General features: G+C 38.4%; 2 protein-coding genes across 2 annotated transcripts in view; both read right to left on the bottom strand.

The window, feature by feature from the left end:
* slc47a4 (solute carrier family 47 member 4) overlaps positions 1–25,180 on the bottom strand; it is a 29,125-nt gene extending 3,945 nt beyond the window's left edge. Inside the window, exons 1-13 of the mRNA XM_073817738.1 lie at positions 25,040–25,180; positions 24,729–24,830; positions 24,439–24,507; positions 24,075–24,223; positions 22,378–22,420; positions 22,194–22,238; positions 21,833–21,930; positions 19,180–19,277; positions 18,971–19,084; positions 18,607–18,674; positions 18,179–18,287; positions 18,005–18,080; positions 17,852–17,921 (exon numbers count right to left, since the gene is read on the bottom strand). Of these exons, the coding sequence (XP_073673839.1) occupies positions 17,852–17,921; positions 18,005–18,080; positions 18,179–18,287; positions 18,607–18,674; positions 18,971–19,084; positions 19,180–19,277; positions 21,833–21,930; positions 22,194–22,238; positions 22,378–22,420; positions 24,075–24,223; positions 24,439–24,507; positions 24,729–24,830; positions 25,040–25,180 (1,182 nt within the window). The remainder of the gene's footprint in view (positions 1–17,851; positions 17,922–18,004; positions 18,081–18,178; positions 18,288–18,606; positions 18,675–18,970; positions 19,085–19,179; positions 19,278–21,832; positions 21,931–22,193; positions 22,239–22,377; positions 22,421–24,074; positions 24,224–24,438; positions 24,508–24,728; positions 24,831–25,039) is intronic.
* On the bottom strand, positions 5,152–11,297 carry LOC141285200 (multidrug and toxin extrusion protein 1-like). Its single transcript, XM_073818244.1, has 4 exons — positions 6,448–11,297; positions 5,882–5,983; positions 5,698–5,766; positions 5,152–5,193 (listed from the first exon to the last, which is right to left on the bottom strand). Exons 1-4 carry the CDS (start codon positions 6,586–6,588, stop codon positions 5,152–5,154), a joined length of 354 nt encoding a protein of 117 aa, XP_073674345.1. The 5' UTR covers positions 6,589–11,297.
* Positions 25,181–27,345: the final 2,165 nt, after the last annotated feature.

The following is a 27,345-nucleotide window of genomic DNA, read 5'->3' as shown; positions in this document are numbered from 1 at the left end:
GCTTCACTCTATGGCGGTACTCCAGGTGTACCAAGCAAAGCTCCTCCGCGGTCTGGACGAGTTGAACCTGGACGATTCCCCGCTCAGAGAGATACGTAGCGCTACGGATTTGGCGTTACGCGCCACGAAGATGACGGCTCAGGCAATCGGGCGATCGATGGCCAGTTTAGTGGTGCTGGAGCGCCACTTGTGGCTTAACTTGACGGAGATCAAGGACGCGGATAAGGTCGCCTTCCTTGACTCCCCCATCTCGCCGACCGGCCTGTTCGGCCCAGCTGTCGAGGGTTTCGCGGAGCGCTTCACCGCGGCGCAGAAATCGTCCCAAGCCATGCGACATTTCCTGCCCAAACGCTCGAGCTCTGCAACGGCTCCTAGTCGCCCCAAGCCGGCGCCGACTCAGCAGCCTGCGAAAGCCACGCCCCCAGCTGCGCAACCAGCGCCTCAGACGGAGCTCCGTCCTCGGTCACGCCCAGCCAAGCGCTTTCCCTTCCCTAAGCGTCAGGGACCTCGGCCAAGAGTGGTGCTGGACCAGGCGCCGCCAGCGTCTTCCTGATCTCAACAGCAGGAAGAGGGAGGGGCCAAGTCTCGCAGCAGCCGGACCAGCCCCCAAAGTGCCTCTTTTAAGCCCTTCTACACTCCGTTCTGTTCCGGGTGTAAGGGAACTCATGTTTGTGAAAAATGTAGCTGTAACTCACGGGCCCTTTATATCAGCGCCCTTACAGCAAACCGCTGTGATAGCGGGAAAAATAAAAAACAAACATTTTCAAGAAAAGAGCAAATTTCCTCTTCCAATGCTTTCAGACAGCATACAGCTGTGCGAACCATTGCAGCCCCTAGCGACACGATCCGCGGCATGGCAAGCCATCCCCGGAGTGTCAAAATGGGTTTTGGGTATAATAGAACGAGGCTATGTACTCCAGTTCGCTCGAAGACCTCCTCGCTTTCATGGTGTGATCACCACCTCAGTTCGCAGCAAAGACGCAGACGTCTTGCGATTAGAGGTAAAGAATCTGTTGGCCAAGGGCGCCGTGGAAACGGTCCCCCCAACACAGAGCGAGTCAGGTTTTTACAGCCGTTACTTCCTCGTTCCAAAGAAGGATGGCGGTCTACGCCCCATCCTCGACCTCAGACAGCTGAATCGCGCCCTCATGAGACGGCCGTTCAGAATGCTTACACTAAAACAGATCCTCTCGCAGATACGCAAAGGGGACTGGTTTTGTTCACTGGATCTGAAGGATGCATACTTCCACATTCAGATCGCCCCCCATCACAGGCAATTCTTGAGATTCGCCTTCGAGGGAGTGGCATATCAATATACAGTCCTTCCGTTCGGACTGTCGTTAGCCCCTCGCACGTTTACAAAGTGCATGGACGCAGCACTTTCCCCTCTGAGACAGATGGGAATCCGCGTCCTGAACTATCTGGACGACTGGCTCATCCTAGCCCAGTCAGAGAGCGAGCTAACACACCACAGAGCCTTAATCCTCAGCCACTTAGAGTGCCTAGGACTCAAGGTCAATTTTGCCAAGAGCGTGCTGTCTCCCAGCCAACGCATTGCGTTCCTGGGAGCAGTTTTCGACTCACGTCAAATGAAGGCAGCAGTTGCGCCGCAGAGAGCCCAAGCCATTCGCAGGCTCGCGGCTTCCTTCAAAATAGGAGCCCTTCGCCCACTCAAGGTTTTTCAGAAGATGCTCGGCCTTATGGCCTCAGCATCTCCAGTACTTCAGTTGGGTCTGCTTCAAATGCGCCCCCTGCAGTTCTGGTTGAAACCAAAGGTTCCTCCTCAAGCGTGGCGTTTGGGACGCCAGCGCATCAAGGTAGATCGGGCCTGTATAGCAGCCCTGGCTCCTTGGAGGTGCGCTCAATGGATGGAACAGGGCGTTCCCCTGGACTTGGTGGTCAGAAGGAAAGCGGTCTCGACAGACGCCTCCAACTTAGGTTGGGGGGCGCTGTGCGACGGCCAGCCTGCTTTCGGCCTATGGTCGAAAGCGGAGAGTCGCCTTCACATCAACTGCTTGGAAATGCTAGCAGTATGTTTAGGCCTTCACACCCTTCTACCTGCGCTGAAAGGTCACCATGTCTTAGTCCGTTCGGACAGTATGACAGTGGTGTCCTTCATAAATCACCAAGGGGGCCTCTCGTCGAGACGTCTATTTACGATGGTAGAACGTCTCCTGAAATGGGCTCAGCTGCACTTCCGCTCTCTAAGAGCGACGCATGTGCCAGGCAAACTGAACCAGGGAGCAGACATGTTGTCTCGGAGCAACGTCTCCTCAGACGAATGGACGCTTCACCCTCACACGGTTCAGCAAATATGGGCTGTCTTTGGCAGGGCGCGAGTAGATCTTTTCGCCTCAAAAGACAATCATCACTGCCCAATTTATTTTTCGAAGGAACAGGACGCATTGACCCAAGAATGGCCCAATCTCCTGTTATACGCATTCCCTCCTATCGCTCTGCTGCCACAAGTCATCAGGCGAGTGCGGGAACAGAAACTCAAAGTCCTGTTAGTGGCTCCATTCTGGCAGAACCAGCATTGGTTTCCAGATCTTCCCAGGCTGCTCTCAAGAGCACCATGGGCCGTGCCACTGAGACGAGATCTCTTAACACAGGCGAACAGAACGATATGGCACCCCCAACCGGAATTGTGGGCGCTGCACGTTTGGGCTCTAGACGGGAGCCTTTAAGTCTCCCTGAGTCGGTTTTGAGTACTATTTCACAAGCTAGAGCACCCTCTACGAGGCGGCTCTACGATCTCAAGTGGTCTGTCTTTTCCGCCTGGTGTTCCACCCGCGGTACGGACCCAATTTTATGTGACATATCTGTGATATTGTCCTTCTTGCAAGAGCTGTTGGATAAGGGGAGATCCCCTTCTACGCTCAAGGTCTATGTTGCAGCTATAGCGGTATTCCATGACCTTGTAAACGGTCAATCTGTGGGAAGAAACGACTTGGTCGTTCGTTTCTTAAAGGGGTCAAGGCGGATTAATCCCCCTCGCCCCATCACGGTTCCGTCTTGGGACTTACCCACAGTGTTGAGGGCCCTGAAGGGCCCTCCCTTCGAACCGCTTCAGTCCATAGGCCTTCGCCCCCTGACGTTGAAGACTGCCCTGCTATTGGCATTAGCATCAGTCAAACGCATGGGTGATTTACAGGCGCTCTCTGTGAGCCCCGTTTGCTTGGAATTCGGGCCAAATGACTCTAAGGTCATCCTGAAGCCAAGGCATGGGTATGTTCCCAAAAGTCTCTCTACACCCTTTAGAGACCAGATTATTTCCCTTTTGGCTCTTCCTCCTACGGAGCAAGACCAGGGATTTAACCCTCTCTGCCCTGTCAGGGCTCTGAGATGTTATATAGAGCGTTCTGCCCCTTTTAGGCAGTCAGAACAGCTGTTTGTATGTTTTGGTGGCCGCACCAGGGGATGTTCGGTCACAAAACAGAGATTATCCAAATGGATTGTGGAAGCCATCACGCTGGCTTACTCCTCTTTGGGCCTACAATGTCCCATGGGAGTAAGGGCCCATTCGACGAGGGGCATCGCCTCGTCTTGGGCGTGGTCTAGTGGGGTTTCCATTGCAGAGATTTGTGCGGCGGCAGGCTGGGCCTCACCGTCCACATTTGCTAGATTCTATAACTTGGACGTTCCAGTCTTACAGACTCGGGTCCTTTCCACATAGTGGTATGTTTTTACCAGTATGTTATATATAGTGCGTCTTGGCCTCTGTGGAGCTCCAAGTGTACTTATTCCTTGGAACGGATGTTTATCAGGCTATCTGATCGAACAAATTGGCCCTTATTAGCCCTTTAGTGCTAGGGTCATGTTAGTCGTTCCTCTACCTTAGCAACGGCGGGATTGTACTGGTTCCCCATAAGCGTCTTTACAGACGCAGTACGAGTGAAAGTATCGAAAGGGAACGTACTCGGTTACTTTCGTAACCTCGGTTCCCTGAGATACGGGAACGAGTACTGCGTTGCTGGCCGTGCTAGGTAGCTGCACGACTCAGTCGTCGCTTCAGTCGAAGTACCTGAGTTCCCTATGGCGAAATGCTCGCTTATATAGCCAGATGCTCCGCCCCTTTTGGCGCGATCGGGCGCGAATCATCGCCATAGGTTTGTGCATCTCCGCTGCCGAGCCATTGGTTCGTTTCTTTAACACTGCACGAACCAATGGCCGTGCAGTTACACTGCGTTATTGAAATGCTTCAGTCTCAGGAGAAAAGGAGCTTTTCCCATAAGCGTCTTTACAGACGCAGTACTCGTTCCCGTATCTCAGGGAACCGAGGTTACGAAAGTAACCGAGTACGTTTTATGAGTGTATAAGAAGAACAATAGACAAGTATGTCCTTCATTTTGAGGCATCTTGCCGAATACCACTCTTGACCAAGAAGAACAAAAAGGCTGACTTCAACATGCTAAAATTCATTTGGATAGGCCTATGGAGTTCTGGAAGAATGTTTTATGGAGTGATGTGACCAACTTTTTGGACCTATTGATTAGTATTATGTCTGGTGCAAAAAAAGGCAAAGTTTATAAGCAGAAGAAGCAGAAAAACATAATCTCCATGGTTAAACATGGAGGTGGGCGAGTCCTGTTATGGGGGTGTTTTACTGTTCCAAGAAGTGGAAATCAGGACTGTATGAAGGACATCATGAATTCTTTGAAGTATTAGGCCATTTTGGCAAGAATTGTGATGCCTTTGATGCAAAGACTGAAGCTGATGATCAATGGACTTTCCTGCAGCACAATCATCCCAAAGTTAACATCCAAATCTACTTAAGGTTGGTTCAGGATTTGGTCGTAAAATGTTTTTGAAAGGTCTGTTCAGGCTTTAGATTTAATTCTTATTGAAAATATTTGGCTGAATTTGATGAAATGTGAAATGTGAAAACCAAAGATTATCAATGATCTTAAAGATTTTTCAAGTAAGGAATGAACCAAGATTGCAGAGAGGTGACAGAAGCTTCTAAGCGCTTCCAAGCAGTGTTTATTAGTGGTTTTAAAGAATAAAGCATTCTGCACCAAATCTGACTTTTGGTGGTTGAACTTCACGTTCTCAGAAACACTCAAATGTGTATTAAAAACTTTTTCCAATAGTTTACTGATTCCTTTTTTGTACTGTTTTCATAAAAGGTTGTTCTCTACAATAAAAATGTCAACTGTAGTTCTTCTCGTTAATGGTTTGGGTGGAATCAACCTAAAAATGTCTCATGACTATAAATATCATGACAGAATTTTGTTTTTACCAATTACTTTAAATGATATATAATGGAAATAAAACATAAAACCTGTTAATGTGATTTTCAATGTCAATTTCTTGGCATATTTTATACACGGCATTTAATTTATATCTGATGCAAGACAATATGCTTGCATTTACCAATTGAGAATCATTTGCATTGTAATGCCTTTGAAGTATTTTAAAATAAAAAAGGCCGTGAAGGATAAACTAATGGCAAGCACTGTATAAAACTGAAAGATAACAGTTGTATGCAGTTTTTGTCTACTGAAAGAATTTTCGAAAAGACATTTTATCAGTAGAATCCATTAAACATACAGTATTGTACTTCAGTCCCTCACAGCCTCATTTTCGTTATGTCAAAGATTATGTGATTCATTATTTAATTCTTTTTTCATTTTAGGCTTTTGGTTTATTATTTTTTTAGGCAGTTGGAATGCTATATTTGTATATAAAACACACCTGTGATACCAAAGTGTCGCATGCCAAAGCAAGTCCCAACCCCGTCGCTGCAGCTGTTACATTTATAGTCTGAAAAACAAATCAAACACATCTTGCTTAATGCTCTAGAACTATACTGCACATCTTAATAATGTGCTCCACAACACATATCAGCCAGGAAAAGTTTTGAATCAAACACACTTACAGCTGAGGCCATGGCGTAGCCCGCTAGCACAGTGTTCCCCAGGCGGCCACAGAACATTGTCACCACAAAGAAAAGGAGGAAATTCAGGAACCGGCACACAAGCTAAGAATACAAACAAAGAAATATTTAGCACAAAATGAGGATGAAAGTCCTGGACTCACATGGATTACGGCTGTGAAAGTACACAGTCACATGGATAAAAAACAACAAAGCACCTCTGTGAAGATTCATGAGAGAATTTTTGCTTGCAACCAATTTCTTTAACTGATCTAATTTCGCATAAATGCGATTTTTCAAGCTATTTATGACAGGCATATTTTTTATACAGGACGCAAGGCATATCATACGTTATTATTGAATGCATTTAACGATCAAGAACCAACTAGTTTAGTTTACATTCAAATGGACATGCATGACATAACACAAACTCTACCCAAAACAGATCACGGTCTATTCAGTAATGGATCATTTCTGTGTAAGCAGCTGCATTTCACTGCCAGCTCTCTACTACTCATACAGAACAAGCATAGCATATTATCATGATGTGTATGTGTCAGACTCCTCACCAGGGGTCCAGTCATGCGCAGGATGTGGTATAGCTCTTCTCTATACACCAGAGGGATGCAACGCCTCACGAAACCACAGCAAAACAGCTTGGCGCTGGGCTCCATTGACAGGGCATCAGTTCTGGGACTCGAGACGTCCATGATCTTCTCAGGTGTGATCCTCGAAGACACTGCAAGAGGCCTGGTTTTGCTTCACACACTGTAAGGGGCCCTTCTACAGCTCTTCATGCTTCAGGTCTGCGTTCAGCACCTTTGAAGGCTTACCGATTAACTGAGGTGAAGACAATGAGAAGCTTTGATTTAATCCACAGGATGGGAGGAGGATGTTTGCGGTCTTGGAAAGCGTTGCATTGTGTGACGATAGATTGTTCCACAAGATCAATCAGTTATTTTTAAAATCCAATTACAAGTTGATTAACAACTGTACCTACAATAAAACAATAAGCACAAGGATTATATTCAATATAGCCAGTACTGAGTTGAATATTTATAGTTTAATGTCTTACAGTAACTGTTTAACAAGAATACCTCCAGCTCTATGTAACCTATAGCCAACCTTAGCTCTAGCTCAACTAAGTTGCTGAAAAAAGCTTAACTTAAGCTTAATTGTTACTTAACTTACACACAGCTTGGAGAAACGTCAAACATTTTTGGGCATCAAACATTGAAATATTTCCCTTATTTATTTATATTTTATTTTATTTTATTTTAAAGTACCTCTAAAGTACCTCAAGTAAAAAGTACTAAAATACTATAAAATCATTACAAAAATAAACGTTTTTAAAGAAATTTACTAGATTATATATATGTGTGTGTATATATATATATATATATATATATATATATATATATATAGGCTGCCGCTCAAAAGTTTGGGATCAATACGATTTTTAATTTTTTTATGCTTATGCTCATCAAAGTTCCATTTATTTGATCAAAAATACAGGAAAAAAAAGTAATATTATAAAGTATAATTGCAATTCAAAATAACTAATATACTGATTTATCACTTTTATTATCAATATTGGAAACAGTTGTGCTGCTTAATATTTTTTGGGATCCTGTGATACTTTTTTCAGGATTCTTTGATGAATAAAACGTTAAAAAGAACAGTTATTCAAAATATTTTGTAACAATGTGAGTCTTTACTATCCCTTTTTTTTATCAATTTAACACATCCTTGGTTAATAAAAGTTTTAATTTCTTTCAAAGAAAGAAAGAAAGAAAGAAAAATCTGATCCCAAACTTTGAAAGGCAGTGTATATTGTTACAAAAGATTTCGATTTTAAAATAAATGCTGTTCTTTTTAATGTTTTATTCATAAAAGAATCCTAAAAAAAAAATATCACAGGTTTCAAAATAATTAATCAGCATAACTGTTTTCAACATTGATAATAAATCAGCATATTAGAATGATTTCTGAAGATCATGTGACGCTGAAGACTGGAGTAATGATGCTGAAAAATCAGCTTTGCATCACAGGAAAAAAAAAATCTATTTTACAGTTTAATAAAATAGAAAACCGCTATTTTAAACATCAATAATATTTCGCAATATTACTTTTTTGTATTTTTAATAAAATAGCCTTGATGAACAGAAAAGTCTCCTTTAAAAAGCATTAAAAATCTTACTGATCTCAAACTTTTGAGCAGCAATGTATATTTATTTTTCAAACAAATGCTGTTTTCATCAAAGAATTTTGAAAAAATATATATCATGGCTGATTAAAATATTAAGCCGTGTACACTGAGCAAAATTAAGCAATAATAAACTTGTTTTCAACACTGATCATAATAAGAAATCTTTATTAAACAACAAATCAGCATATTAGAATGATTTCTGAGGGATCATTAGACACTAAAGACTGAAGTAATGGCTGCTGAAAATCCAGTTTTGCCATCACAGGAATAAATTATATTTTAAAATATAGTAAAAGAGAAAACAGTTATTTTAATCTGTAATAATTATTTACAATATTACTGATTTTACTGTATTATTGATCATATAAATGCAACATTGGTGAGCATAAGAAACATTTTTAAAAACATTAAACAATTGTATACAGTGTATAAAAAGTTTATATATTTATATGCTAATACTTCATCTAGTTTTTGATAGTCCACATGACCTTCAGATAACATATCACAAATATTTTTGCCTTATGCTTGCAAATTTACATGTTATCTCTCTTTTCCTCCATTTCCCGTCCCCCTCCATTAACCCATATGAAATGATTCATCCAGCTGCTCTTTCCATTTTCAAGCTAGAGCAACAAATATGACTTTAACCTTTCAAAAGCCAACATTTGTTTAGGATTACAACTTACTTTCGATTGTCTTTTGCCGGTAATGTCACTGTAATTGCAGATCTATTTTGGTTTGTTTCTTCATATAGTACATCTCACGGTCACAAACATTTACAAACAATTCTGTGAATAATCAATCAGGTTCCTGGAAATATTTTCATGCCTCACGAGTGACTAATATCTAAACTAATGTACATCAGACTCACAATGTGTTGGATCATCATATACAGTCAATGTGTTTTTATTAAAAGGATTACTTTTTTAAGGAGAGAAGCAAATATTAACAAGCCTTCTCTTCCTCCTGAGTGCCTCACACCAACCTTTGAACCAATGTGAAGTTCACAAAGCTAAAAGATCTGGCAAGACTTCAAGAAAAAGAAGAAGGAAAAAGAAAAATATGTTGTAACAGCTGCTCTGAGTTGCTACAAAGCTGGACTCATGAATTTTAATATTGCAAATGTGTGATGACTAACTAATTATATATGTACATACCAGTCAAAAGTTTTTAAACAGTAGGATTTTTAATGTTTTATAAAGAAGTCTCTTCTGCTCACCAAGACTGCATTTATTTGATTTAAAGTACAGGAAAAACGGTATAATTTTGAATATTTTTTTAAATTTAAAATAACTGTTTTCTATTTGAATATATTTTAAAATGTAATTTATTCCTGTGATTTCAACGCTGAATTTTTAGTATCATTACTCCAGTCACACAATACTTCTGAAATCATTCTAATATTCTGATTTTCTGCTAAAAAAACAATTATTATTATTATTATTATTATTATTATGTTGAAAACAGCTGAGTTTTTCAGGTTTCTTTGATGAATAGAAAGTTCAGAAGAACAGCATTTATCTGAAATAGAAATCTTTTGTAACATTATAAATGTCTTTATCACCACTTTTGATTAATTTAAAGCATCCTTGCTAAACAAAAGTATTAATTTCTGTCATTTATTTTCTTTTTATTCATTAAAGAATCCCGTAAATATACTCAACTGTTTTGAAAACTGAATAAAAAATAATAATATTAATAATAATGTTTGTTAAACAGCAAATTAGCATATTCGAATGATTTCTGACAATGAAGACTGGAGTAATGATGCTGGAAATTTAGCTTTGATCACAGGAATAAATTACATTTTCAAATATATTCAAAAACAGTTATTTTAAATAGTAAAAATATTTCACAATATTACTGCTTTTGCTGTATTTTGAATCAAATAAATGCAGGCTCGGTGAGCAGAAGAGAATTCTTTAAAAAACATAAAATACATACAAAATACTATTTTTTCTACCATTTGCCAAATAAATATTGTGCATACACCAACTTGACTCTTTTTATTTCTTTAGCTGTGTTGGATGTGCGCTAAGGATGAATGAATAGAGGAAAATCTGTTTATAATTTTCATCACCTGATTATATAAAATATGATCCAGAGACTGCTCACGATTTAAAACTGCAATTGTATTTGTTGTGCGTTATGCAATCTAATATTGAGATGTTTAAAAATACATGTAAAAGTCCTTTCTATTTTGTTTCTTTTAATAATAAGAAATCCTAAGGCTTAATGTATCCTAAAATAGGAAAAGGGTACAAATCCATGATTTCCCAAGGATTGTGGCATTTTCCTTTCTTATTACTGCAGAACATGGTCAGCAGATGGGACTGTTTCATTCAAGGTGACCGTAAAAATGACTTTCTGCCACAGGAATCCCTGGGGAAAAGGTAAAGATGTAATAGATTATGCAATTCATGTTGTTCCCGAACTATTTCAGTCAAACATAAGAGTCCAACACATGAGTAATCGCTGCTGCCAGCTGGGAATAAAACATAATGGTAATAAAATGTCATCTGCAGATGTATATAACGCTTCAGCAATTATTAATGTGTTTTGGAAAACAGCTTTATAGAAAATAGCTAAACATAAAATACCTGGAACATCCACCTATTTTCTGACCTGAATGCGAAGTCTCGCCTGACTGAAACGATGCTTTAACATTTCCGGTCTCTGGTGTTTCTAGTCAAATTAACGTATGTTTCGAACTGATAATGTAACGTTAAAACATATGGAAATGTTCTTAAACACTCGCAATGACTGATTTTTTTTTTTTTTGCAGTCACCCAACGGTGATAATTTAAGTAGTGGCTAAATGGAATGAAGCGTATGGGATTAGATCTCTGCCACAATTCTGAGCATGAAAAATCATATTTTGAGCGTGCAAAGGTACCTTTTGCACGCACGTCAATTGAGTTTTGTGAAGAAAATGTTTGTCTCGCAAAGCAGAAATAATTTTGAGCAGACGAAAATTAATTTTGCATTTAAAATAAGTTTTTAGACGTGTGCAGATCTTCTCTTTTGCATGTTCGATGTTCGATGACACTTGCTTGCTCTCCGGATGCCCGACCTCAGTGCTCTCTATTTCTCTAAACTATTTTTACCCCATTTTAACATGGATTTCTAAAGAGACCGGAATGCGAGAGCACCCATACTTCATGTCATCATTTATCGGTTACTCAGGAAAAAGGTGGATATGTATGAACAGCTACAGTTCTAGCTTCTGGTTTTCAGATTAAGACTGAAGTTGAATGGAGGAAGAGAGGCAAAGGTGTAGTGAAGTTTGAGTCCAAGGTAGTATTTGCTCTGATATGTAGAGGAAGAGGTACAGTGAGATGGACAGCTATTCCTACTGCTAGGATGAAAAGAGCAGCAAGGGTGGTCAGACCCCTCCTGAGAATCAGCTGAGTGCTAGAGAGCAGAACTGCGGGATTTTCCTCCACCACTCGCTCCTCGTCCTGACCATTCACGTTCATGTACTGATCTCCATTCTGAGAGCAGACAAGACATCATGCTCAGTTTTCAGAGATGCTTTGTGTTAAGATACAGTAAAAGTTGAAAGACGTACCTCTCTTTGTCTCCCCGGCAGACTATCTGGAGTTGACCCTGCAGAGATGTTACGCATTCCAGCTCTTTCCACTGCCTGAAATGTTATGGAAGTACCATACATCATGTCATGTAATGGATGAGAAGAGAAATTAATTAAAAGCTTGGAGATTTTAGTTGAAATTACACTTGCATTTCTGGAAGAAAATAACTGTAATTGCAAGCAAATATTGTGTTTTATTGGCTTTACTCAAGAATCTACAGTCGTGGCCAAAAGTTTTGAGAATGACACAAATATTAGTTTTCACAAAGTTTGCTGCTAAACTGCTTTTAGATCTCTGCAATTCGACTGGGCATGCTCTCAATCAACTTCTGGGCCAAATCCTGACTGATAGCAACCCATTCTTTCATAATCACTTCTTGGAGTTTGTCAGAATTAGTGGGTTTTTGTTTGTCCACCCGCCTCTTGGGGATTGACCACAAGTTCTCAATGGGATTAAGATCTGGGGAGTTTCCAGGCCATGGACCCAAAATTTTAACGTTTTGGTCCCCGAGCCACTTAGTTATCACTTTTGCTTTATGGCACGGTGCTCCATCGTGCTGGAAAATGCATTGTTCTTCACCAAACTGTTGTTGGATTGTTGGAAGAAGTTGCTGTTGGAGGGTGTTTTGATACCATTCTTTATTCATGGCTGTGTTTTTGGGCAAAATTGTGAGTGAGCCCACTCCCTTGGATGAGAAGCAACCCCTCACATGAATGGTCTCAGGATGCTTTACTGTTGGCATGACACAGGACTGATGGTAGTGCTCTCCTTTTCTTCTCCGGACAAGCCTTTTTCCAGATGCCCCAAACAATTGGAAAGAGGCTTCATCGGAGAATATGACTTTGCCCAGTCCTCAGCAGTCCATTCGCCATACTTTTTGCAGAAGATCAATCTGTCCCTGATGTTTTTTTTGGAGAAAAGTGGCTTCTTTGCTGCCCTTCTTGACACCAGGCCATCTTCCAAAAGTCTTGGCCTCACTGTGCGTGCAGATGCACTCACACCTGCCTGCTGCCATTCCTGAGCAAGCTCTGCACTGGTGGCACTCCGATCCCGCAGCTGAATCCTCTTTATATCCTGGCGCTTGCTAGACTTTCTTGGACACCCTGAAGCCTTCTTAACAAGAATTGAACCTCTTTCCTTGAAGTTCTTGATGATCCTATAAATTGTTGATTTAGGTGCAATCTTAGTAGCCACAATATCCTTGCCTGTGAAGCCATTTTTATGCAACGCAATGATGGCTGCACGTGTTTCTTTGCAGGTCACCATGGTTAACAATGGAAGAACAATGATTTCAAGCATCACCCTCCTTTTAACATGTCAAGTCTGCCATTCTAACCCAATCAGCCTGACATAATGATCTCCAGCCTTGTGCTCGTCAACATTCTCACCTGAGTTAACAAGACGATTACTGAAATGATCTCAGCAGGTCCTTGACTGACAGCAATGAAATGCAGTGGAAAGTTTTTTTGGATGATTAAGTTAATTTTCATGGCAAAGAAGGACTATGCAATTCATCTGTTCACTCTTCATAACATTCTGGACTATATGCAAATTGCTATTATAAAAACTTAAGCAGCAACTTTTCCAATTTCCAATATTTATGTAAATCTCAAAACTTTTGGCCACGACTGTACAATGATGTTTTGGTGCCACGTTAAAAAATGTAAAAAACAAAGAAACAAACAAAGAAACAAACAAAAAACTAAAATTATGAGATTAAAGTTGAAGTTACAATAATAAAGTCAAAATATTTTAAAATAAAGTTGAAATTTTTCGAGAATAAAGTCGAAATTAATCGAGAATAAATCTGAAATGTTACGAGAATAAAGTTGAAATGTTTCGAGAATAAAGTCGAAATTATTAGAATAAAGTCGAAATGTTTCGAAAATAAAGTCAAAATTATGAGAATATAGTTGAAATATTTTGAGAATACAGTCTAAATTTTGAGAATAAAGTTGAAATGTTACAAGAATAAAGTCGAAATGTTTTGAGAATCAAGTCGAAATGTTACGAGAATAAATTAGAAATGTTTTTTAGAAAAGTTGAAAAGTTTGAGAATAAAGTAGGAATGTTTTGAGAATAAAGTTGAAAAGTTTCGAGAATAAAGTTGAAATTACGAGAACAAAGTCAAAATATTTTGAGAAAAGTTGAAATGTTTTGAGAATAAAGTCGAAATTATGAGAATAAAGTCGAAATTATGAGAATAAAGTTAAAATGTTTGACAATAAATCTAAATGTTTTGAGAATAAAGTCAAAATTACAAGAATAAAGTTGAAATGTTTAGAGAATAAAGTTAAAATGTTTGACAATAAAGTCTAAATGTTTTGAGAATAAAGTTGAAATTACAAGAATAAAGTTGAAGTTACTAAAATAAAAACAAAATGTTTTGAGAATAAAGTTAAAATTATAAGAATAAAATCAAAATATTTTGAGAATAAAGTTGTAATTTTTCGAGAATAAAGTTGAAATTACAAGAATAAAATCGAAATGTGTGGAGAATAAAGTTGAAATGTTTTGAGAATAAAGTCGAAATTAATCGAGAATAAATTTGAAATGTTACGAGAATAAAGTTGAAATGTTTCGAGAATAAAGTCGAAATTATGAGAATAAAGTCGAAATGTTTCGAAAATAAAGTCAAAATTATGAGAATAAAGTTGAAATATTTCGAGAATACAGTCTAAATTTTGAGAATAAAGTTGAAATGTTACAAGAATAAAGTCAAAATGTTTTGAGAATAAAGTCGAAATGTTACGAGAATAAATTAGAAATGTTTTTTAGAAAAGTTGAAAAGTTTCGAGAATAAAGTTGAAATTACGAGAACAAAGTCAAAATATTTTGAGAAAAGTTGAAATGTTTTGAGAATAAAGTCGAAATTACGAGAATAAAGTCGAAATTATGAGAATAAAGTTAAAATGTTTGACAATAAATCTAAATGTTTCGAGAATAAAGTCAAAATTACGAGAATAAAGTTGAAATGTTTTGAGAATAAAGTTAAAATGTTTGACAATAAAGTCTAAATGTTTCGAGAATAAAGTCGAAATTACGAGAATAAAGTCGAAATTATGAGAATAAAGTTAAAATGTTTGACAATAAATCTAAATGTTTCGAGAATAAAGTCAAAATTACGAGAATAAAGTCGAAATTATGAGAATAAAGTTAAAATGTTTGACAATAAATCTAAATGTTTCGAGAATAAAGTCAAAATTACGAGAATAAAGTTGAAATGTTTTGAGAATAAAGTTAAAATGTTTGACAATAAAGTCTAAATGTTTCGAGAATAAAGTTGAAATTACAAGAATAAAGTTGAAGTTACTAAAATAAAAACAAAATGTTTTGAGAATAAAGTCCAAATTACAAGAATAAAATCAAAATGTTATGAGAATAAAGTTGGAATGTTCCGAGAAAACACGTTTTGAAGCAAAAATGTATTTGCCTGGGCATGCAAATGGCCCGTATTGGGAGCGTCGTGAAGCAGTTGCCAGGCCACCGGAATTTATTTGAATATATGTGGGATTATTAGCAGAAATCATACCATGTGTTATACTCGCAGGGACAGTATGCTTGGAAATAATATTTAACATTTTCAGTTGCATTCATCAGGCATATTTGTAGAGCGCCAGCCACCCAATAATAGCAACAAACTTTGTGCTTTTGGTACTTTTAATATAAAACAAAGTCTTAGCTTTCAAAATCTGTCAGTTTAATAGCGAAATAAAAACAACGTGTCTTGCAATAGTCTGTTTTTCACGCTCTTCACTGTGGTGGGACAGATGACAGATGCTGTATTCATGTGAATCAGTCGTCTTTTTGATTACAACGAGACTTTCATTTCATTTAGTTATACTGTTTTCTTTGTGAAAATTCCACCGCCTACTCCGCAAAAACATCCGTGACATCCAATCTTTTATTCCTCATACTGTCAGTATTTAATTAAAAACAACAATAAAAAGTTCTAAAGGTTGAAGTGGCTTCCAACTCATTAACATAAATTATATTGTTGTCTTTTCTAAGGTATATAAGTGACTACTTACAAGCTATTTTATTCATGGTATATGTCAGTCAATGATCGCAAGTAATATTTAACATCTAACATTCATTAGTTGTAATGCACCAGACAAAATATTATAATTTATTATTGTAATCGCTACAAATAAAAATACTGGTAATTTTGACTCTAAAAAACTTTGACTTTATTCTCATAATTTTGACTTTATTTATGAAATATTTCGACTTTATTGTTTGCTGAGTTTATTCTCTTCATTTTTACTTTATTCCCAAAATATTTAGACTTTATTCTCGTAATACTTTGACTTTATTCTCGTATTTTCAACTTTATTCTTGAAATACTATGACTTTAAGAATCAATACACATAGCACATCAGTCTTTTCTATTTTGGTACTGTATGTAAAAGCCACTTTTCATAATCTGATCCAACCCTGATGGACATAATCAAGTCTTATCCTACATTTTTTCCTCACTGTTTCACTTCATATTATAAGGAACTACAATGGACTGTAACTTGCAAGTAACGTTTACTAAACGTCCTTAAATCATGTTATGCATAGGAATAGGAAGCAAACCTGAAATACTGCAAATATACCTCTTTGGTCAGTCTCTCCCAGTTGAGCTTAAAAATGACTGCAATGAAAAAGCTGGACTGCACGCATACACAAATGAGAAGTCCGAGCCAAAAGCCTGTGAAAGCAAAAGAGGACATTGCTGCAGGACAGCTGTTATCTCATTACAGAAATGTTATAATGAATGCTGTTCTGGGTGTTCGAGATGCATTAATGCAATTCTGCAGGGACCTGTACTGCGTCCACTGATGTTCTCTACGTGCTTCAACCCAATGAAATTATGATTTAGAAACCAGATGCTAACATGGTGACCATAGAAGATGACAAGGTCACAGAATATCAACAAGTACAATGAGTGACAATTTATTAGAATTGCTAATAAGATCACAGTATGAAAAAATGAAGGAAAACAAACCAACAACGTCTAATTTCGCAGCAAACATGAGAGAGGTGCCAAGTGGAAGTCCAATGCAGTAATACCCAAAGAAATTAGCCACAGCTGCAATCTTCTGTTGCCCTGAACCCAACAAAATACCCATGCAGACACACTTGAGGAGAGAATAAAAGAATACATTTAGACATTTATATTTATGCATTCACAGACACTGACTGTGCATTCAAGCAATACATTTTATCAGTTTAATGTGTTCTTGTCTTTAACTTGAGCTAAACACTGTAATGATCATATTGTTAAGAACGTGCGTCGAAGACTGACATGAAAGAGAAGAAATTGTTGAAGTTCTTTTTGTTTTCTTTGCACACAACTATTCTCGTAGCTTCATATCATTACGGTTGAACCACTAATGTCACATGAACTTATTAACAATGTCATTCCTTACTACCTCTGTAAAGGACTTTTCAAGCACTACTTTTTTGATTTTCAAGGACTTCAATCAGAGATCTCACTCTTGTCTTTCAAATTCAAAAAAAGATAAATAGATAAAAATATACTAATAGGGTGAATTTCAAACAGAAGTGAGCATCCCATTGCCCTACTCCACTTCCAAAGTGTGTTCTTTTAAGGGTAGAGGGCATTTCTGTCCTGTATAAGCATTTGGAACTCCCTTGGCGAAGAGAATGACCTTGACAATGCTGTGGGCGTGCATGCAGCATTCAGCACTTAGTTGTTGCTAACTAAAATAAGCTTGAAAAAAGTATGAGGTTTTTTGAAATTGCGTGAATTTTGCATGAAAAGATATGTGTGTAAACACTTATTTTATAAATACATTGCATTTAAAAAAATTAAGAACATTTGTAAGTACCTCTTCAGAAATGTTGCTATTATCAAGGGTTTTCTAGGCCTTACATTTCAAAAAGTTAAATTCAAGTACTTCAAGCATTTTAAGCACCTTGTAGGAACCCTTCAGAAAGCTCTTGGACTTCATCAAAAATATCTTAATTTGTGTTCCGAAGATGAATAAAGGTCTTACGGGTTTGGAACGACATAAGGCTGAGTAATTAATGACAGAATTTTGGGTGAACTATCCCTTTAAGAAAAAAATAAATAAAACAGTACACTTTGGAAAACCATCCCAAAAAATATATCACTTGTCGTTTCTTCTGAAAAAAGTAATAGCAATGTAAGGTACTCACAACAAGACCATCAAAGAACTGAAGCACACAATAGACGTTCAAGAGTTTGGAAACGAGTGCCACAATATGCCTACAAATAAGACACAATCAGCAGTATAGAACTGTTTAAAGAATGTCTTTACTGCAAGTCTGATTTGCAAAACAAATACTTACCCATCTGAAGTAAATAAGAAACCAATCACAGTTTTTGTCGATACAAGCACAAGACCTTGCAAAACTGCCAAGGCAGCTGCATCCAGGTGATAAAGGAAAAGAAAAAGGACATGTCAGACATCAGCAGACAATGAAAGATGAATGAGCCTCAAAGGAATATGAATGTTTGTAAACCTGTGCAGGTGAGGGACACCTTGCTGGTGCGAATGGCTCCGGCCGTATCTCCAGCTCCGAGTGCATTTCCCACACGTACACACGCCGCACCTTGAATCCCTAATGGAAACTGGCATCCAGGTAAAACATGTCAGGAAAATACATTACTGTTTAAAGGTACTGTTAATGTAGAGAAATCTTTTGTAACACGTCTTTACTGTCACTTTTTTGTGCTAAATATAAGCATCAATTTATTTGAAAATCTTTTGAATGGCAGTACATATGTAAACCTAATAGCTCATAATTTATGAGTTCTGTAATAAAATTCATATACTTTGTTTGGTAATGTATCAAGTAAATCACAGTTTGACAAGGGATGCAAAAAAGGGAAGCAACTGTTATATTCCTTCAGGAACTTATAATTGGATAAATATTAGGGTTTCAATTACCATGTAGTTTATAAAAGCCAGCATTATGACTGCATGTTGAGCTGCCAGATCCAGCTCCCCTAGTATTCCTGAAAGAGACGGACATAAGGGAATGCATTTGACAGTATTATAATGCTACATTCATGTGGTCTCTTTCTGGGTTACACAAGTATTTTCCTGAAGCAATCATGCATGAAAAATCATCTGAGGCTAAAATTAAAAACCTTAGACCACATTACGCAATACATCCAAACAGACATTTTCATTGGAGGCCATTCTTCATGACTAGGCCTAATAAAATGCATAATTCAATTACATTTTACAGTCAGCGGTTTATGTGTATTAACACGAATGCTTGTTTTTGACTTTAGTCCTTAGCGAGCACCTGCTAAGAAGCCTCCAACCTCATAAATCCACCACTCAAAGCAAAACATCATTGTACTGGGGATGGCCAGTTTCATATATCCATCCCACTCCTGCAGTGAGTCACATGACCAGCCTGTGGTGAGCAGAAAAAGACATTACAGATGTTTGTTAAACACTATAGTACATTTATGTGGTTTATAGGCAAGTTTAACTAGCTAGTTAGCTCACCTCCCCATGTTTCAACATGGAGCTTCTTCCGACGAATATATAAATAGAGGAAAAGACAAATATAGAGCTGGGATATGGTATTGGCAGCAGCAGATCCACTGAAACACAAAAGAAATGAAAAATACACAACTGTAAATCTAGACACGAGAAGTTGGTATGATTCTTTAGGGTCTTCAAGAAATGTCTGCAACATATTTTGGTTAAAATTCCTCAATGATCGTGTAAAACAACACATTTTTACCTTGTCAGAAACAGCTATGTTCACAGCGACTCATTTCGGTGCATTTTCGGTGATTGCGCTGGTCATGGAAATGATCTGGCTGTGTCTCATCCGCGCTTTTATGGAATTGTGCTCTAATGCTAATTTGCCCAGTTTAGTAAATCTGGCCCATAATTAAAGGTCCCATTTTGTCAAAATCGAAATTTCCTGGCTTTTTCATGTTAACTGAGGTCTAGGGGCTATGTAACTATCATATAAGTTTCAAAACAGTCAATCCACAGTAAACTGCACACAGCCTGCTTAAAGTAGCTGTTCCTTTTCACGAGCCGCTGTGACTTCCGTAAAATTGTGACGTCCGATCTACTCAGTCACCGCCTTCAGTCACCACCCCGAGCACCAACCACCGCCCCACCCTTCTTTTGCCAAACCCCGACAACATCGCGTCCATTCCATTGCTAAGCAACAACAACGCGAAAACAAGTCGAGAAAACTCTGTTCAGTCAATAGATGTTGAAACTACATCATTGCACAGGCTTCCGAACAACGTTAATATAAGAGACCACTCAGTGGTCGCCACTGGCACGTCAGCTTCAGCCTCTTTCACACAGCCATTCCGGAAAATACAGGGATAACCTGTCACATGATGTGTTACGGAATTGTTTAATTTGGTTCATTCACAGTTGTTTTCCGGAATCTGTGCGTGCTTTACAAACAACCCGTAAAGACGTGACATTTCACTAAACTTAAACTAACCTGAACAATCTCTGCTTCAGTGCTGATAGTGAGGAGCTCCCTGATCGCTGCTTCGTTCCACTTTGCACGTATTTTTTCCATCGTGAAGAGTCGCAGGGTAACGTGCATCATCACTAAAACACTGCCTTTATGGCATTTGGTTCTGGCTTTTGTTCACACAGCGCTCCTTCCCATAATTTTCCAGAATCAGCGCGCATTGTGAAAGGGGCTTTACTAAAGCAACAGTTATGTAGCTTACTGCATTTGGTGTTTGAAAAAGAAAAAAACACTAATGATCATTCTGAAATATCCTGTTGAGTATCAGCAGGCTTGGCTCTCTATGGCTCTGGGCTCGGCTACAGCATACATGACCATAGTTACTTGTGGTTGGCCTGGCTGTGCGTCACTCAGAAAACAACAGGCCAATCAGAAGAGAGGTTCATGAATATTAATTAGACGTGCCAAAATCGACCTGTTCTTTACAGAGCTCCTAAAAAAGGAGCTGTAAAAATATATTGAGATGGATTTTGGCACTTATACTGCAAATATATATTGCAATGCTGTAGCAATGATGTAGTTTCAACATCTATTGACTGAACAGCGTTTTCTCGACTTGTTTTCCGTGTTGTTGTTGCTTAGCAATGGAATGGACGCGATGTTGTCGGGGTTTGGCAAAAGAAGGGTGGGGCGGTGGTTGGTGCTCGGGGTGGTGACTGAAGGCGGTGACTGAGTAGATCGGACGTCACAATTTTACGGAAGTCACAGCGGCTCGTGAAAAGGAACAGCTACTTTTAGCAGGCTGTGTGCAGTTTACTGTGGATTGACTATTTTGAAACTTATATGGTAGTTACATAGCCCCTAGTCTCGCGTATGAATCCTGAATCAGTGTTTTTGGATATACTAATAGTTTTTGATGTGTTTTTGCTACATAAATCTGTGTTTGAATGAACAGTTTAACGGGATAGTTTACCCAAAAATGAAAATCCTGTCATTAATTACTCACCCTTATGTCATTCTAAACCCATAAGACCTTCATTCATCTTCGGAACACAAATTAAGATATTTTTGACTGGCATACACTCTTAAAAATAAAAGTGCCATAGAAGAACCATTTTTGGTTTGACAAAGAACCATTCAGTCAAAGGTTCTTTAAAGAACCATCTCTTCCTTCTTTCGCCATAAAGAAAGTTCTTCAGATGTTAAAGGTTCTCTATGGAAACAAAAAAGGTTCTTCTATGGCATTGTGAAGCATAAGTAAGGTAACCCATGTGATATCAGTGGTTCAACCATAATGTTATGAAGCTATGAGAATATTAATAATTACTTTAATAAACAATTTATTTTTTTTCATGTCAGTCTTCGACACAAGTTCATAAGAGTACCATGACGTATGCGTGTACCTTCCACTGCTTGCAAACATGGCGCAGTGCTTTCAGGTTCCAAGTCACCTTTCTGAGTCTTGAACTTGTTAGTTGCTTTGCTGTCTATGTAGGGTCAGAAAGCTTTTGGATTTCATCAAAAATACTGTAATTTAATTTGTGTTCCGAAGATGAACAAAGGTCATACAGCTTTGGAACGACATGAGGGTGAGTAATTAAAGTTCTATCAATCTATTTTAAGAACCGGAACTGTTGCATAAATAACTAATACAGCAAGATTCTGTGTAAATGAGTGACAAGGATAACAGCCCCTCAGACTTACTATAACCCAAGGTCCAACCAGTTCAGAAGGACGTAGTTTGTCACCACATTTGCAATGTTGGCTGCAATGGCTGCATACATCTGAGGCAGAATCACTCCCTACAGGCCCAAAAACAACCGCTGTTAAACCATCCTAATGTTACTGCTGTGACATTACATTGAGAGACACATATGAAGCCACATTTACAAGTCACACTATCATACAGCGAGATCATCTCTGCCAAAAAAAGATCAAACTGTAACAGTTGGAGGTCGACTGTGATACAGCTCTGCAGGTTTTAAGATCCTGTATGCAACAATGCTTTTGAAGACCTCAGCTAAGGTGCTTATCTGCACTTATCTGCCAAAAAGAGATTGCATACCTGGTTCTGGAGATAGGCTACTTGCAGCTGATGCAGAAACATTGCCTGTGTGAAAAGAGAGAGAATGAGAAACACTGCTGGTTGAAGATGGGGTTTGTGTATATGCATCATATTTCAAGCTATATCATGTAAATTATGCGACTGTGCTGGCAAGAGGAAAATGATGCTATTTTTTATGACTCACTGGAACTGCTGGCAGGTAACAAACCACATAGAGTTGAGCTATCCTGAAAAGAAGCACATTTATAACTGTGATAGAGAGGACAAGGCAAAAACAGCGCTGTGAGTTTTCATACAGCAGAATAAATCTGCTTCGCAGTGTCATTTCCATCTTGGCCTGCATCTAAATTGAGTATTAGAACGTGTGTCTGTGGACATTAAAATGCCTCATTTAACAACATCGTCAACATTTATTTATTTTAGGGAAGGAAGTTGCAAAATATGTTTGCTAGAGGTAGGGAGGACTGTCGTTCTCAGACACTATCTTGTTTGCTCAAAACCTTGGGGATCAACTTTATACTAACATTAATATATATTGCTCTTTTTTTGGTTCTATCTAGTCAAAATGATTTATTCATTGTAAACCATAAAGAAGGAGACATTCAGCACATACCTTTTAGCATTAGACTTATAGCTCATCACTCGCTCACTTGGAGAGTTTGAACCTGCAACTTTCTAATGGTCAGCCCTGACTTTTAGCCACCACACCATATAATAGTTTTTGTTATCCAGTAAAACATAACCATCTCTTTAGCATAAACCTTAATGCATCTTGTAACACTACCACCCAAAAATGAAAATTTGCTGAAAATATAGTTCAGACAGCTGATAAAAAATATCACAATAATCCAGAGGTAATCCACATGACTCCAGTCCATCAATTAAGGACTAAAGTAAAAGCTGTGTGTTTGTAAACAGCATTTTTATGGATTATGGAATGGTATTTTGGCCAGAAGTAAAGGTTTGAAGTTAAAATGCCTTAATGATGGATTTGTTTCTTACAAACACACAGCTTTTCACTTCAAAAGACATTCATTGATAGACTGGGCTCTTGAGGATTACGTGTGATGTTTTTATCAGCTGTTTGGAGCTCCATTGGTGAACAAGTAATGCAATGCTACATTTCTCCAAATCTGTTCTGATTAAGAAACAGACTCATCTGCATTTCGAATGGCCTGAGGGTGAGTAAATGATCAGTTCATTTTTGGGTAAATGATTCCTTTAAAACAAGCAGACCCTAAGTCATCCAAGATGTTCATGTATTTCTTTCTTCAGTCGAAGAGAAATTAAAGGTTTTGAAAACGTTCCAGAATTTTTTCCATACAGTGGACTTTAAATGAGATCAACTGGATGAATGTTCAATGCAGCTTCAAAGGGTTATACACGATTCCAGCCAAGGAATAAGGGTCTTGCCTAGTGAAACAATCTGTCAAAAAAATGTTTTCGCCCTACACTACCTTTTTGAACCGAAGTACACAGACAAAGAACTAACCATGCATGACTTTTCCAACAAGATTTCATAATGCGTGAAGTCGTAGCTAGTGCAAGATGAGCATTTTTGGTTATAAAGTATGTTTTTTTTTTTTTTTTTTTTTTTTTTTGCTTTTTTAGAAAGTGACCAATTGTTTAACTATAGTACCCTTATTCCTCAGCTGGGATCATGTAGAGCCCTTTGAAGCTGCATTGAAACTGCAATTTGGACCTTCAACCTGTTGATCCCCATTGAAGTCTTTCCTCAAAAACCTTAATTTGTTTTCGACTGAAGAAAGAAAGACATGAACATTGTGGATGACACTGGAGTGAGTAAATTATCAGGAAATTTTAACTAAGAAGTGAACTAATCCTTTAATTAAAAAAAATAATAATTTTTTAGTGAATCACCTGGCCACCTCTGGATCTTGACCCAGCAGAAGGAGGATGGGCTGGGTGTTGATGAGCAGACCCCAACAGGGCAAACAAAAGAGCAGGAGGATCAAGACACTCCTCTGCAAGATGATGCCAACACGGTGCAGATTCCTCCCACCGAAGGTCTGACAAGAACATGAGGCCAAAAGTCAGAAATTCACAATTTCAGTAGAACGTTATGTATTGCATGTTTAATTGCAGGAGATCCAGCAGGGTCCAATGCTTTATTTAGCTTTTTCCTAATTCAATTTAGGTTTAACTTAATACATTCTGAATCCCAGCTCTCTAGTGTGGTCTCAGCTTGTTGGCCCCCACTGCATATCCATACATATTTTCATACCTGAGAGATAAGGGTGTCAGCCGCCAGTGCAAGACCTCCACCTGTAGCTGCAGTTGTTATGTTTATCGTCTGATAAATCAGAATAACAAGCATCAACTACTTCTCAGCCATGCTTCAGTACACCAGCTTCAAAACCGAAGGCTTATGATACATCAAAGCCCTGATGGCTGAACTTTTTACAATACTGTGCCAACATTTGCATTTCATACACCAGTGTTTCTGTTTTACCACAAAGCAAATGGTATGTAACACTCCAGAGAAACAATAAGCAGAGCGAAACATAAACTCACAGCTGAGGCCATTCCATAACCAGCCAGCACACTGTTTCCCAGGCGACCGCAAAACATTGTTATGACAAATGGCAGGAGATAATTCAGAATGCGCGATGCAACCTGGAATGACAACCTGAGAAGTCTCAGTGGATGAGAAGTATATAGAGGAAATAATGACAGTTCTTTACTGTTCTGCTTTACAGATTAATTCTTTGCCACTTGAAATGAAATTGATACACAACTTCCAAAGTTTCCAATATGAATACATTTTACAGTCATATGCATACATGAGTGTAAGTGAGAAAAAAAAAAAAAAGCTGAGTTCATACCAGAGGTCCAGTCATGCGCAGGATGTGGTAGAGCTCCTGTCTGTATACCAGAGGGATGCGACGCCTCACAGATCTACAGCAAAAAAGCTTGGAACTAGGGTCCATTGATGAAGTTTCGGTCCTGGGACTTGAAGCGTCCATGATCTCCTCAGACCTGATCTGCAGTGAGGCCAGAGACGCGGCAGGGGACGATCCCGCTGCTGCAGCTGTGTTGCTAACAGGTCATTGTGGCAAAGTTTCACCATCTTAAAAGCTTACTGATTATATGAAGCCCCTCTCAGTACTTCTACGAGTAGACGTGTTGAAATCTGCAACTAGCCATGCTGACCTAAATACAATAAAGACCTTTACTTCTTGGGAATGGTTACAAGATGGGACTATGAGGAATATGTAAAGCATGTGGCATTACAGTCAAGATTTTCATTCAATAAAATTGACTGACAATATACATATACTGGGAAAAATATACATACAGTGGTTCAACTGTAATTTTATGAAGTAAGAAGTATTTTCTTGTAAAACACATATTTACAGCTTTGTCAAGTTATATTTACACTGTACCTATTTGTGCCATTTTATACACCTTATTTTTTAAAGTGGAAGTAAGCCATTTTCTGTGAATGTGCAAGACTTCTGGTTTATTAGCCGCTGTAGGGAAATAAAAGAAGAATAACAAAGATCAGTAAACGGTAAAACTGCACTACAAACAGACTTCTTGGGGCTTATTGCTTTATTAAATAATGGCAATATATCTATGGACTTTTAAGGTAATGGGTTAAACTAGTTAGCTGTTTTATTGTTGACGTTTTATTAAATTTATATATCTAAATGTTAGTGAAAAGAATAAAAATAAAGCTTTTAGACATCATGGCACGTTCCAGGCAACCCGTTACCCGTGTTTTTCCAACCTTCTACCCGTGAAAGTGCACCTGAAAGGCAGTCAAACCCGTGACTTCCCACCCGTGAACTCCTACTAGATCGATGTACTCCCAGTTCCAAATTCTGACGTAATACAGCCCGCGAAACAACGTCAGCACCACACGGGTTCAGTGTGTATGCAAGTGGTACACGGTGGAAAAATAGAGCTTAGGACAATATAACGCTGCAATTAAATTAGTAATAATATAAAAATAATAAATGCGCTCAGGCAGTTTGGCGTGACTTGCCTGGAATGCTACAAAGTCGTGAGTCGTGGTTTAAAGTCGTGATTTACAGGCTCAAAAACCTGCCTGGAACGCAGCATCAATCTACATGTGATGGACATTGGTTATCATTAATTATAGTATTGAAGGCATCTCGAGAATCAGCGTAATATTTAAGGAAGCACCGGAAGCGATCGTTGCACATAACTCTTATAAGGTGGATAGCTCACATCTGATCTCTCTGAAACACTTGTGGTAGGCCTGAATGCGCTGGAAAATCTTGCTAAACATAAATGGAAACAAATTTGAGTTATCTTGAACCTATCTAATGATTCCGAATTAGGATCTGTTCACACCAAGAACGATAACGATAACTATGTTTGCGTCCTCCACAACAGTGAAGGATAACTGTCTGTTTCTGACTTCAACCAATAGATGTCCTCAGCACGCACGTTTCGAGCGCATCTAAACAGTGAATCTAACGTAAACTATGTAGTCAGTGTAGTGGAATAAAAACAATACTTACTCTTTTCTTCTGTAACTTCAAAGGGCGCTAGACAATGTTGCCCATACTAGCCATGAATTTGATGTTTTGTGTTATTCGGTTTGCTTGTGTTACAATGTTGCCTGCTATTTCAAATGTGCAAGCCCTTTAAATTTGAATGAAGTATAGCTGTAAGTGTCTATCGTTCATCAGCTGTAAAAAAAAAAAAAGGTAATCCCAACTATATCGTTCCCCTGTATCGTTATCGTTATAGTCGTGGTGTGAACTCTGCTATTCTCTTAAATTAAAAAACGACTTTTAGAACGTTATCTTTATAGTCATAGTTCTTGGTGTGAACGGGTCATTAGAACTTCTTTCGCCAAAGCGGACGGACGGAATGTCGTACTGTGGCGCCGCAATATCGCTACTGAATCAACAGTAAACAAATGACTCTAATGAGTCGATTCTTTAAAAGAATTAAACACACACGGTTTATAACTCACTAACAGTTGACTCGTTGTTCATATGACAGCGTTTTAGATTCACAGAATGACAGAAATTTGTTAGGCTACTTTTTTGTTTGTTTGCATTACTGTTTAAACGCCAGTTTAAAAAAGTATGACGGCTGTTGTGATACTGTGTATATAGAAGACACCGAACACCAGCCTAGCAGGTACGTA

Source organism: Garra rufa, chromosome 14 (genome assembly GCF_049309525.1).
Source record: "Garra rufa chromosome 14, GarRuf1.0, whole genome shotgun sequence".
NCBI classification, from domain to species: Eukaryota; Metazoa; Chordata; class Actinopteri; order Cypriniformes; family Cyprinidae; genus Garra; species Garra rufa.
Note: the sequence above shows the minus strand (reverse complement) of the source record. Positions and strands in the feature narration are given on the sequence as shown.

Coding starts and splice junctions, on each gene's coding strand:
- LOC141285200 (XM_073818244.1), bottom strand. CDS start 6,588: ATGGACGTCTCGAGTCCCAGAACTGATGCCCTGTCAATGGAGCCCAGC. Junction 5,984..6,447: donor TGCGCATGACTGGACCCCTG/GTGAGGAGTCTG, acceptor TTGTATTCTTAG/CTTGTGTGCCGGTTCCTGAA. Junction 5,194..5,697: donor GCGACACTTTGGTATCACAG/GTGTGTTTTATA, acceptor AGACATTTTTAG/GTTGATTCCACCCAAACCAT.